Genomic DNA, 13,770 nt, shown 5'->3' on the forward strand with positions numbered 1-13,770 from the left:
ACTGGCAATCAAATTAAATTGCTAATTAAAATATATCTTGTTAAAACAGTTAATGACCAATGATTTATAATAAAATGTTACTTGTCAAAAATGCTCAAAATGTAAATTTGATTTGGATATAAATTTACATTAGACGTTTTTGGGAGTTTTTTATACTGTTCAGTGTAACTAATTTAAGCTTCACTTTAATTGGTATAATAGGTAGGATCCATTGATTTCACTACAAATCATACTACACTAAATATTTTATACGAACGCTCTAATAGTACTGTAAGTGTGTACTAGAACTACGGTATATGGGATCTGATCTCAAACCTAGCGAGGTCTATTCTAAAAATATGCATTGAAAATCATGAAAATGTTTTATGACTCCTTTAAGGACAAAAATTTCAAACAATTTTTACGAGTAAATTCACAAAAATGCTTACTAGAAAAAGATTGACTCGAACCATTAGAAAGCAATAGGTCTATCCGTGGCTTAAGATCAAACGTATACTTTTGTATGACGAAAACTCTTAAATTAAGATAAAATATCTAAACCAAATAGAGGAGACCAATTATTACATTATTCTGTTAAACAGGTTCAGCTATTATAACATATGCATAAAAGAAAATTAAATTAAAGTAGTACCGTTTTTGATTGGTTTCTTTTTTACAGTAAGTAGAAAGCATCAAAAACCATAGTGTGAGGCTTAAATCCATTCAAATCACGTTTTAAGAATATATGAGAAAAATTTTCACAACAATGTGGACTCATCATTCTAATAATCAATGGAGACAGATGAGAGCAAGGGGCTTAATACCTAGCGGACTAGGTGAATCTAAGCCAGAAAGCATGGGCATAAAGGTAGACTGGAAATTGATGAAGGGCGTTTTTCGATTGTTAAATCTAGGAAAAATTTTGCATTCGAAATACACTTTTAGTACAATTTTCATTTGCTGTTGATAAATCTCGAGCAAAATGTATAACACTCAAGATTAATTTATAACCCTCTTGTTGTTTTGTCTGCTATTCTGGCAGGCAAATTTTTTCAGAGCAATTTCAGATCACTCTGAAATTAACAACTGTTTTATATGACTTGTCAAATAAATTTTGGTTTGATAGCAATGATATGAGCTTACTGATGCCGTTTTCGATTGATAACTCTGGGGTAGCCTTTTTAAATGGGATTCACTTTAAGTGCAAAATTAGTGCAATCTTGAGCGAAATGTATAACACTTAAGATTTAATTATAACACTCTAGATATTTTAACAGTGTAGCAAGATTACACTGAAATTAAGAACGGTTTTATATGACCTGACAAATAATTCGATATGTTTTGATTCGATAAATGTATTTATGAAAAATATGAATCTCTACTTACACTAATACTAAAATGCTAGATCACTTCAAAAATGTTTGATTGGGCAAGAAAACTTGACAGATTTAGAATAAATCTAGCTTGAATACAGATTTAGCCATTGAAATGGTAATAAGATCTCGAAATTGGTCATACGTTTTAACAATTAGTATATTTTGTTTAATAAAATGGTTTTATATTCTTTATCTCTTTATATGCTATATTTTTGAGAACCATTGAATTAAGATAAGATTATAATTTCATTCGCAAACAGGATTTACTGACGATATGGTACGGATATGCACTAAGAAATTTATACTATAACAGGTTAAATTGATAGGTTTAGGTTCGTCATGATTAGAATTATGATTAGATACTATATAATAATTTAGTTCCAGTTAAGAATAGTTCTCGAAATATATAATTTCTATTAATTCTTATAAAATAATTTTTATTATCTCACAGTTTCTTCTTGATAAAATCACCATTGGAATGCAAGTCCCTAGTAGTTGCAAGATTTATTTTAAGAGTTAAAAAATGTATATAATAATAGTTTTCACTACTTTAATTGTTAATGAAGTTGTAAACTTGAAGTTATTTTTAAAATATTAATAACATTAATTAAAAAGTAAAAATATTAAATAATATATTTTTAGATTGAAATGAACATTAAATAATTTATTTTTAGGCTCTAAGGGAAAAATAAAAATAGCTTTTTATTAAAAGTGAAAATACCCTTTTCTACGAAACTATAAAAATGGTTTTTTAATTTAATTATTAAATATTTTCAAAAATGTTAGTATTGCTAACTACTGTTAATGCCACAATATTTTCACACTACAACATCTCAAGCGTCGCCTCCAAACATTAGGAGAAACTATCCTATTTATGGAATCTATTAAATGAGTTACTACTACACGTAATTGATTATAAGAAACTCCTTCTTTTTACAAAACCTATAATTAGGTTTATTTATGAATGCAGAAGTACTCCTACCTGGTATTGAAATATTTTACAATGAATAAATACTCGTTTCAACAATCATTTACGTATTTATTAAAAATTTTATAATAAATATATTAAAATTTTATTACTTATTGTTTATTTTGTATTAAAATTAATAAAAACACTAAACTTTAACTTTCACTTTTTAATCAAAATCTTTTTTATCTCAGAAGCTTCAATATTATATGAACCATACATGGTCATGAAGTACACAAAGTAAATATTTTTAAAAGTTTCCTTGAAATTTTTATATTCGTTAAAATTTTTTTTAATTTTATAATAAATAAACAAGTATTGTAATAAATCCAATAACAAAAAATTCTCTACGGCGTTTCTCTGATTTTGATCTATCAACTTTGATTTATAATAATACTTTTAACCGGACAAGTATTAAAGGAGTTTAAACTCAATTAAACCTTGGGTATAGAGTGCATCTTTAACGTTCACCTAATTTTAATATTTTATAGTCTCATTTTAATTGAATATTTATCATTTCTATCATATTTCTTTAATTGTACTTTATATTTTCTTTCAATCAACTTACTTACTCCCTCACTAATTCACTCACCAACATTTGTAACGCTCCCTCCCTAACATTCTGCGCATGGTATAAATACTTTTCCGATCCCCTTCCCCCGATCCCCTACATATCTTCAATTGTAATAATATTGCAACAACTTCCATTGTATATATATATATGTGAGTGCTTTTTTTCTTCTAGGTGAAGCATAGAACCTCTGTTATCAATTAAAATCGATATTTGTTATGGACAACAATATCATTTCATGAAAAATTTGTAACCTTCAATTCGCGTTTCACTGGTCTCCTTCTAATCAAGGTCGGAATACTTGATCTGGGATTGATTCTTCAACTCAGTATTCCGCGGTTGCCATCTCAGTAACCTTTGAGCGATATTGTTATAGTGCTTTTGAGACTGTATCCAATTGAGGTCTCTGAATTTTATCCATCGCTCTAGTTGGCTACTCTGAACCCACAGATCGATAAAGCATATTCTCTGAGACAAACAGATTCGCAAGATTCTTCAAAGATATTCGTTTATCTGATTATTAAGCCTAGATTGTAGTAGTACTCTTCAACAATTTACTTTTATAAGATTCCTAATATTACCTATGCAAGTATTGAATGCGAAGTTTTGTTAAAGTGGATGTATGACCGAACTTCCATATCTTTTTAAATTTAGAAGCACCTCTGATGTTATTGATTCTGACAATAACATCCTTCTCTGTTCTACTTCTATTTGTTATAATGCTTATATATAATCTTATATATAAGATACAACTGTATACACGCGGGTTATGATCTCATCCTAAAATTGCAGCTGGGACTGTGTAAAGAATTTTCGTACAATAAATTCAAGACTGGAGCTACTATAGCAAAGTGGACATACATCATCTGCTCATCCATTAATTGTAATTATTTAATGTTATATGTATTATGATTGATCAGATGGAACATTTTAAATGAATTATTGATTAAATTTTTAATAAAATATTTGAGACGGATAAAAACACTGTATATTTGATCAAATCTCTCTCCACATGTTCTATTCTTAAAAGCCGTGTAACTCTGTTGTCAAAAATAAAACCACTTATTGAATCGCTACCTAATTACACCAATAGTGGAAAATACTTTCATCCAATGAGTCTAGTAAGGCAGCATTGATTACATGAAACACTTTTATGAGTTATTAAAATTTTCAAACACTTTTTCATCATTCATCATAACTTTGAAGGCAATATAACCATGGATAATCTAATTTACTTTTATGATACCAGTAATGAAAAACAAACTCTGTGATTTACACAGAGCTAAGCACAGGCGGCTAAGTCGTAAGTCGGCTAACCTTAGTATTTTAATGGCTTACAACAGACTTACAACAGACAGAGAGACAGACAGACAACTTCATATGGGTTTACATAAATGCTCATCGTATTTAACTTTAAATATTTAATTTGCAATTTCAAAACATGTTTACAACATTTCAGTTTCAAATTATTTAAAATACTTGTAAGACAGAAATGCACTTGGCTTGTCTTGTCTTTATTGAGTTTCAGATTCCATTGAAAACGAAACCATGCACCAGCGCTGCACTTCGCCGTGACAACTGAAATACTAAAATAGCCATTTAATTAGCCTTAAATAATAAACTTGTTAGCAAACTGAAACTGAAAATAGAAAAAGAATTCAGCACGCGTTGTAAAAATACAAGCCGATCGACAGAAAAGGCTTTTAGCAACATAATTTCAATTAACCATGTTGAGGTTATGTCTCTTATTGTTTATTGTTTACCACAAAAAATACCAATTAAAACTTGTTTAAACGATCAATGACACTGTGCCAAACTGACAAATCCACAAGTTAATTACTATATTTGTTTATTTTACTTTTTAGGTGACATCGATGACTGCATCGTCACACCGACAGTTCAAGGACAGTTCACACCATTGCCCGAAGCGCTCTGTGATGTTATAATGGACCTAACAGCAGAGGGACACTCGGCGACAATTGAGAATATACGCACCAAGCTAAGCATACGATTTCCACACATGACAACACCCGCCATTGAAGTTATTTATGACTCGCTAGCACAACTAATGCAGGAGCAAAAAATTTACCAAACATCCAAGGGTTACTTTATATTTACACCAGAGTAAGTCATCAAAATCTTATTAGTGACTATCAAAATGTAAAATATATCCACTATAACTCTTTTTCAGACGACGTCGTAGTCGATCGCGTCCACGTAATATACGTAATATAGCTTATCAGGATTTCGAGGAAGTTGATGAGATACCTCAGGAGGCGCGCACTATGCTAATGACCAATGCCGAAGCTTTACATTCTCTGTATGGAGAAATATCAACAGAACGTGATGGTGATCTTACGCATCAATGTATACAAACCAATTTAGCGGATGTTATATGTGGAGGCGAGTATAACCCAACATTTTGTCAATCTCAATATATATAATTTAATTTATGTTTTTATTTTATATACATAGGTAATCCGAACGACAAAATTCTATATCCTCGTGCTGCTAAACGACGCAGTGCTTCATTTCCTACCCCACGTAGTTTAGAACGAAGGCATAGTCTCAGACTGTTTGGCTCATCGAAACGCTTACAACGTTGTGCTTCTACAAGAAGTCTATCCAAAACTTATGCACAAACATTAGCCACTGATAGCAGCAGCTCAGAGTATCAAAGCACAGATTCTTCATCACCAAGTAAGTGTGACAATAGTTTAAAGTAAATTCAAGTTTTTCAGATAAGTTAAGAAACCACAATGCTGTAGTTATTATGCTTATCATTAGACTAATCCCTGAAGAAAGATTCGCAGTACTTCTGATTCCAATTTTCTTGATAAAATGAAGTATTAAAACTACTAACCTAGTCATATTTCTTTCGGGATCCTATATCCGGTATGAGATACCCACTTAGCATTGTTACAAAGAAGGACGCTGGGTAATTAAATAATTATGATGTACCTAATTGTGATTTACTTATGCTGGTCATCTGATTCAAAACTATCACAACATCCTAGCCTACCAAGGATGCTCATTTTTTTTTTTTGGAAATCCATATACTTTCCAGAGTCATATTAGATCTATATCTGATTAATATATTAATATATATTATTGTATTAATATTAATATATATTGAGCATAATGAAACATTTCATTACTAGAGTTGTTAAAGTCACCTGATAAGAATTGAGTGGCTTTATTGCTACATGGCTATCAGTTAGGATGGCTATTCTTTGATTCTGAAAGTTACGTTCAGGGTTGAAGTAAACTCATCCATGTATTGCACAAATTTTTGTTTGAAATGTGGTTCTGTTTTTACTAATTCAAATAAAGAATCATATCAAATCTTTCACTCAGACTTAACAGAAAGCTAAACATTACATGTAATCTACTGAAGTTGCTGTTGTAACACTGTTTCCTTAAATTATTAACCGTCTTATGACTTATTTTAATAATAAATAATAAATTAAATATTTTAAATTATTTTTTTATTAATTATAGAAAAAGGATCTTTACTCTCGCGTCTGTTTAGGCGAAGTGGCCGCGCTAAGCCTCGTCAAATCGAAACATATTCAGCGCAATTTCCGCCTGCCGAATGGTTCAACTCTAGAGCTGTACACTTACACAGTGTGGGTACGCAGACTACAGATCATGTAAGACTTTAATGCACTCTCTTCAAGTACCAAAATATTGAAATGAAATCCTTTTCTTTTTGTAGGAATTACCAGTTACACATACGCTTTCGAATTCAACTTTCTATGATGGTTCTGAGCTAAGTCAACGTTCATCAACTTTACCGCGTCGACATCGTCGGCATATGTCCAGTGAATCAACGTTTTTAATATCGTCACGTGATTGTTCGCCCATAAGAAGGCGTTCGCCCGTCTACTGCAGCAGCTCCCTACCACGTTCAACACAATCTATACCTACAACAGCGAGTGGTGCTGTTTCCAGTATTGTAGGCAGTACAAAACCAAATCATTCTTCAGCCACACTTTCACGTCTCTCAACGCCCAACTCCACCAACAGCACGCACAAAACTGCACAAAAGAGCGTCATTGGCAAACATATTTTCGAACAGTCACAGTCTCCGTCACGTTCAACGGCTACACTCAAATCGCTTCCAAAGCGACAGACAGACAATATAATTGTCAATGGTTATGTGGATAATAAAACATGTTATCGCAACGCACAAAGCGGTCCATCCAGTCTTGAATCAGGCAAAGCATCTTCAATGTTTACATCTGGACCTTCAAGCATAGACAGCGGCAAAGTATCATTTAGCAAAACCAGTGGTCATTCTAGTCTAGACTCACAGTGCTCTACAAATACAGCTGTGATACAACCAAGCCCAGCACGTTCAATACTGGTGCTGAACGGTTCACCACGAGGCACACCACGACATCAAGTTATGCGTGCACGTGCCGCTGAGCAATCGCAGCGCAATCGTTCATCGACACCATCACGCATACTGGAAGAAATAACCAATCAACAACAGCAGCAACAGCAACAACAACAAACCAGTAGTAGTCGCTGCTCATCATCAGCTGGACAGGTTACATTTAATAGTGTGCCCAATTCAAATTCCAACAATTCAATAACACTACAAGTGACCACCTCAAATGGCAGCCAGAGCAGTATTCCAAGCACAAAAATATTCGTACAAAATTCACCAGTGCGTAGCGTTATAACGCTGGAAAATGGCAAACTAATGGAAAACTCAAATGTGTTCATCATCAACAACGAGACCACCACCAATGAAAAGGGAGAAATCATTAAGAAGACGCTGTCCAAGCACCAAACAACGCCCATGAAAAGTCAGCAACAGGAGCAACTCAACAAGCATCTCTATAAAGAAAGTTCTATCAGTGAAAATGATGCAAATTCCGAGACTTGTGACTCCATATCATTTATCAGTGAAACATCGCCCGATAATCTGGATACGCTGAGCTCAACAGAAATAATAGACAATTCGAAATTCACCAAGAACATAAACAATGACGCCACTATGAATAACAGCCGTAAGCTCGGTCTGCAGCTGTCACAACACGGTTCAAACAATATTGTTTACAAGAATAACGTCCTGAAAAACGAGTCCAATCCCACTTCACCGAGCGGGGAAAAAACGTTGACTATGGCAGCCTTAGCTAAACAAGATTTTGAAATTGCTGGTTCAATTGATAATTTGCGCTTCTACGAGAAGGGAAGCGTAAACGAAACACAGGGTAAATTGATGAATTCGCATTGCGATCTGAAGAATCTGTGTTATGAATCTGTGGGAAACTTACAAAAATCTGGCAATTTACTTAATTCCAATCCTGCCATCAATGGCGACGACATAGCGCATTTATTGCAGAAGAATATGATTGCGGTAGGCAGTGAACCGAATTTGGCCTTGAAGGACAATAATTGTGCAATTGGTACGGACAAGTCTATTGAGAAGGAAGCACTCGATCGTCGGTTTAGTCTGACAAAGGAGAAAGCATGCGGTGGGCCAACAGGTGCTGAAGACCTATACAATTTTCCAAGTTTAACCGATTTGAGCTTTAATTTTACCTCATTAGCTGCGCAGAAGATACTACAGGGTGTCAGTTTAAATAGCATCGATACGCTTGTGGAACTCAATATGGCTGCGGCGGCTGCAGCGGCTAATACCGCAAAAGAAAAGCAACAAAATAACCAACCCACTGCAGTCTGCACAGATTACGGCATGGTTTAGAGAGGACATGGTTCATCGCAAAGGAATATTTAGAGTATGGAGGTTTCGGCTACAGTTTCGCTACAGTTTGGCAACAGCAAATAAATTATTATTATTGTTATTATAATAATATTTATAATTTTAATCATTGTTTAAACGTTTATATGCTTGACTGATACGCATGAGCTTTGAATATTTCTCCAGACTTAAAAATAGTGAACAAAAAAAAAAAATAAATTAAAAATTTCTATAAAAATTTAGGAACGTTTTATAACGAAATATGTATGTGTAATAAATTATTTTATACAAAAACGGGTATTATATATAATATGATGAATCCATTATTAATTGGAGACCACATTTATTTCACACAGTAATCAAAATAAAATTTAATTTTATTTGATTTAATTTAATTCGGCTTTTGTCCTCTTCTTCAATTGCTTAGTTATTTTAATATTTTTTTACAGTGCCAAAATGTTTTAGTTTTAAAATCTAAATGCATTAACAGAAAAGTTATAATAATTAATTTAAGTTCGATTTATAGCTAAACATTAATTTTTAATATAATTAAATGTACACCACACAAATATAATAAACGATTAAATAAATCAATTTACAAACATTACTGAAAGGATCGTACGAACTTACACAAATATTTTTATAGATCAGTTGCTTTACAATATTCTATGCATTTTTTGCTGCAATATTTTAAAATGTTTAATTATAAATATTCATTTGTATATTTTTAAAAAATAAATAATAAAATTGTATGATTTTGTTCGTAAATTTAAATAGTTTTAATTTGATATTATTTTTTGTTTTTAAATGTATATTTTTATAATGTTTATAACGATAAAACGATATACATATATACCATGTAATCATAAAGAAGCACAATAAATTAAAAACTTAACGAAAATAAATAAAATTCTATTTTATGATTTCATTTCATTATAAAATAAGTAGGTAGCTTAATAAAAATTAATATACTTCTTGGAAATTCAATTAATTCAAAAACAAATTTAAATTGTAACGCACAGGCATTGGGGGTTTGTTTATGCTGTAGGGTGTGTTCAGTGATTTAAATATAACAAACTTCGAGTCTCGATTTAAAGAAATATATTAATCTAAAATTTTGTTATAAATAATTGGCATAAAAATTTTATAAAAACACTCACGGAACCTTTCAAACTCTAGGAACTCAAATTGACTTTAATTTAAATAAACAATGGCGTAAGTAATTGCTAAAATTAGCTTTTCTGCTAACTCACTTTGTAGTTTAATGCGAACAAAAATATTTCACAGAAAAAAATTAGAACAATATTTAATTATTAAAATAAATTAAATTAATCTTCCGATTTGTGTAAATATTACTAAAAATTAAAACATAATACAATATATTAATAATAATAAATATTACACTACGCAGTAACCATTTGCAGCAGTTTATATAAAACGTCATCTCAAGATTAAACAATTTTATCAACTCTAAAACTGATTTATTTTTAATATTTTATATTTCCAAATGTAAGCTTTAGTAAAAATAAAAAGATTATCAACCGATTAAAATTTATTTTATAGCTGATCAAGTGCTATGCAAACTCTTGACACAACCCTTCATACATTTCTCGTAGGATCTCAAGTCTTGTAAAATGTATCGGATATGATATTTCACGTTCAAGTAGGAACGTAAAAAAATATCAAGTTACCCATCAACATTTCAAGTTTATGCACACATTTAACAACCTATATAATAAAAATAAAAATAAATGCTGTAGAATATAATTGTTATGACTTAAAATGTATTTTAATATTTATAATTTGTCATTTGTATGGCAAATTTATTTTGTGCTATATTATAATAATTTATTTTATAGCATTTTGTTTCTGCGCCAGAAATATTAAATTCTTTTATTATATTAGAGAATCAGAATAAAATAAAATACTTTTCATCATCAGTTCGCTATACTATAGCACTGCTGATTAAAAATCGACTAATTTTAAAAATAATTTTGCATCCTAAATATCATAAACCTCCTTGTAGGACTTAATAGTTATTTAAGCAACATATCCTGAAAATTCTTATTGAAGATTCTTATAGGACGTGGTGTTGTTTAATTTATTGCATATTAAAATTTTTTAAATTTTTTTTTCTTTTGGTAAGGCCATATATGATACCAATTCACATCAGTTGTTATTATATTAAACTCATCATTAAATTAAATATTAGTCAAAATCACTTAGGAAACTAAAAAACTTCGCTGAATGCCAAGAGATTATTAATTCATGACTACACATTTCATAATTCACTGTGCATTGTCCATTATTATAACATTTTTATTTACAAAAATCTAGCAGACCATAAAAATGCAACCATGCGCTCGTGTTATTTATGTTGAACAACAGCAGCCCCAGGTGTTGTCATCCGCCGCATTCCAAATTATTATCAAAAATTATAGTTATTAAAAATCGAAGATAACTAACTATATTTAATTTATTTGATATATTATTAGGAAAACACTTCGGAGCTATAGATAAGAGCGAGTGCAAGGCACATATCAATCAATTGATAGGAAGCAGTTCGCTTTGATACATAAAAACAAATAGTTTAATTAAACATCTGTGAAAATGTTGCAAAACTTCTTTGATTTCTGTAATTACTGGTGGTTTCGATATTTAATGGTTACCGAATTGTATATGGTAGAGAAATGGGAACGTGTTACAATACGTATGTGTTTGTAATTTGTGCAATTGAATGGCTAATTAATGTAAACAAATTATTTTCAGATGTTTTAATGGCAATACTCTTCTGCCTATTTTGGTATTTTAATTACTCGGTGCTGTTATCATTTACGGGTAATTTGCTGGGAATAACCTCAACATCAACTAGTCTTGATGAACAATCAAGTGTTCAATAGTACAAAAGTTTGTTTTAGAAACGCATAAAATATTTCTTAGTTCGTAGCATCGATAAACGCTTTTCAACTTCCTTCTACAAGTTCCTCCGCTTATTGACAAATCAACTGATTTAAAAGTTTATGTTTTTCGTCAGAAACCTACTTGTTATGCATAATAATTGATTATAAAGTGCTGGCAAGGAAAAATAATATAAATATTTAAATAGTGTACGAATGTAAATTAACAAAGCAATAAGTTAGCATATAAAATATATGTATATGTATTTGAAATCACACTTATTTAATTAACATTTTAAAAACTCATTCATTTGGTATGCAAACAAATACAAAAATTTGAAGTATTTATTCTATATGCAGTATATACTTTCAGTCTAGCACTTTTATGTATAATTAGCTTTAAAGCGTTATAACGAACAAATAATCACTGTTTTTACATATATATTTTTTTATTAATTAAAACTTTATATATAAGTAGCACATACGTATTTATGTAAATTTCGAAATATATATTAAATACAAGTATTACTCTAAATAGCAATTTTAAATAGTTTTAATGCAAAAGGAAAAACTGTTACAGTTTCTTTTAAGAAAAACCTAATTAAAATTAATATTAAAAATTATATAAACGTTTGTATATTATATTTCATTATACGATTATTAAAATAACATTAAAAACTAGTAGTTTCTTGTCAAATGGTCGTAAGGTGGGAGTTTGAAAAAATTTGAAAATTGTTTTTCCGAGTTTAGAAAGCGGTATTCAAGCAATATAAATTGCTCTTTATCAACTTACTTTTATTTATTATAATTTAATTTTTTGCAATTAAATGTAAAACAAAATTGTGACTTTTTGACCTATGAACTGTGGCTTAAATTTATGCAATTAAGTTCAATTAATAAATTATTATATTTGTTTAACGTTATACATTTCAAAAACTTTTACGCTTTTTTTTTAATTATGTAGATAAAATTGTTAATAAAATTTCTTTTTTTCGAAAATTCTATGAATTTATGTAAAAGAAAACATGAAAGGAATAAGGAATTTCATTTAGTGTTTTTTTATATATTATTACTTTTACTTATTATTATTATATTTATTTATTATTATTATTATTTATAAATGTTTTTATTTTATGTAGAGGTTTCGAAAAGTAGCAAATTACAACAAAAATTATTTTTATATCTTTTTAATTAATTGAATTTTGGCCGACCATACATTAGCTGCAAATTATTATAAAATTTTATACTATTATGTTTTATTAATATTATATCAACCATGCCGGTTCTATACAACCTAAATATTTTATTAAGGCTTTCCTTTCTAGAGAAACAACTATATATGTATGTATTAGAATTATTCAGAAAACCAATCTACATAATCAAGTTTAAAAATATATGCTGTTAAATTGGACTTAGAAATAATTATTCTATCTGTAATTGAACAGTATATAATAATGTTTTCACAGAAATATATTCCAGGAGTGGTCATATCTAAAACCCAAACTTCCTTGCTGTCTTGTACACTAAAGCCCACTCGACTTCAATTACTAATAATAGCAGAATATAGCAGAATAAAACTGAGTAAAAATAAAGTTTGAGCTTAAATAATAGCTTAATGATTAAAATAATGAATTAACTTTGTTTATACACAGACCAGATGTACCCCCCCGTACTTCGCCTTACAGACAACGCTACAAATCATGATCTTCCAATTAAAGTAAAAGTGAACCGAACCGATAAATCAATTAACTTAGCCATATCACTAAGTTCGCAAGCTGGCAATTCTATAAAGTCGGTGAGAAAAGTTACCCTAAGTTTTTTAATCTTCTCCTAGCCAAAAAGACTGAAAAAAATTTATTTAATTTCTATATTCCTCGTCTTGAGAAGAAATCTTTAAAATAAGTACTAGCAGACACGAATAAAGGCAAATAAGTTGTTATAATTAGTTGTCTATTCAATAATTTCTAGCTTTCATATCATTTTTGTAAAGGTTATGGTACTTAAGTCTAAGTCAAGAACATTTACGTTTGCTCGACGATTCTATTTAATGTTCTACATGACTACAGATAATTACTATCATCCTACCTTATATTTTAAATAAAACTAATGTTATGCCTATCTATCTCACTTTATTACTGAACACTGAAAGAAATGGCTAAAATGCATTAACGTTATTAATATTTTAATGTTACCGAATTGAAATCTTTTTGCTGGTGGGAACGAAAGGATTCGTAACTGACTGTGAACATTTTAGCCATTTGTTT

General features: G+C 30.1%; 2 protein-coding genes across 2 annotated transcripts in view; both read left to right on the top strand.

Moving 5' to 3' along the window:
- The window catches only part of LOC119665907, a 98,433-nt gene extending 89,365 nt beyond the window's left edge, over nt 1-9,068 (top strand). The window contains exons 5-9 of the mRNA XM_038075167.1: nt 4,759-5,017; nt 5,085-5,296; nt 5,369-5,593; nt 6,395-6,546; nt 6,612-9,068. Of these exons, the coding sequence (XP_037931095.1) occupies nt 4,759-5,017; nt 5,085-5,296; nt 5,369-5,593; nt 6,395-6,546; nt 6,612-8,612 (2,849 nt within the window). The 3' untranslated portion in view covers nt 8,613-9,068. The remainder of the gene's footprint in view (nt 1-4,758; nt 5,018-5,084; nt 5,297-5,368; nt 5,594-6,394; nt 6,547-6,611) is intronic.
- Nucleotides 9,069-10,997: 1,929 nt separating this feature from the next.
- On the top strand, nt 10,998-11,975 carry LOC119668471. The gene is made up of 2 exons (XM_038077982.1): nt 10,998-11,319; nt 11,379-11,975. Exons 1-2 carry the CDS (start codon nt 11,220-11,222, stop codon nt 11,507-11,509), a joined length of 231 nt encoding a protein of 76 aa, XP_037933910.1. The 5' UTR covers nt 10,998-11,219; the 3' UTR covers nt 11,510-11,975.
- The last annotated feature ends 1,795 nt before the right edge of the window (nt 11,976-13,770 follow it).

This window comes from Teleopsis dalmanni, chromosome 1, assembly GCF_002237135.1.
Source record: "Teleopsis dalmanni isolate 2A chromosome 1, ASM223713v2, whole genome shotgun sequence".
Classification (NCBI taxonomy): Eukaryota; Metazoa; Arthropoda; class Insecta; order Diptera; family Diopsidae; genus Teleopsis; species Teleopsis dalmanni.

Coding starts and splice junctions, on each gene's coding strand:
- LOC119668471 (XM_038077982.1), top strand. CDS start 11,220: ATGTTGCAAAACTTCTTTGATTTCTGTAATTACTGGTGGTTTCGATAT. Junction 11,320..11,378: donor ATGGGAACGTGTTACAATAC/GTATGTGTTTGT, acceptor AATTATTTTCAG/ATGTTTTAATGGCAATACTC.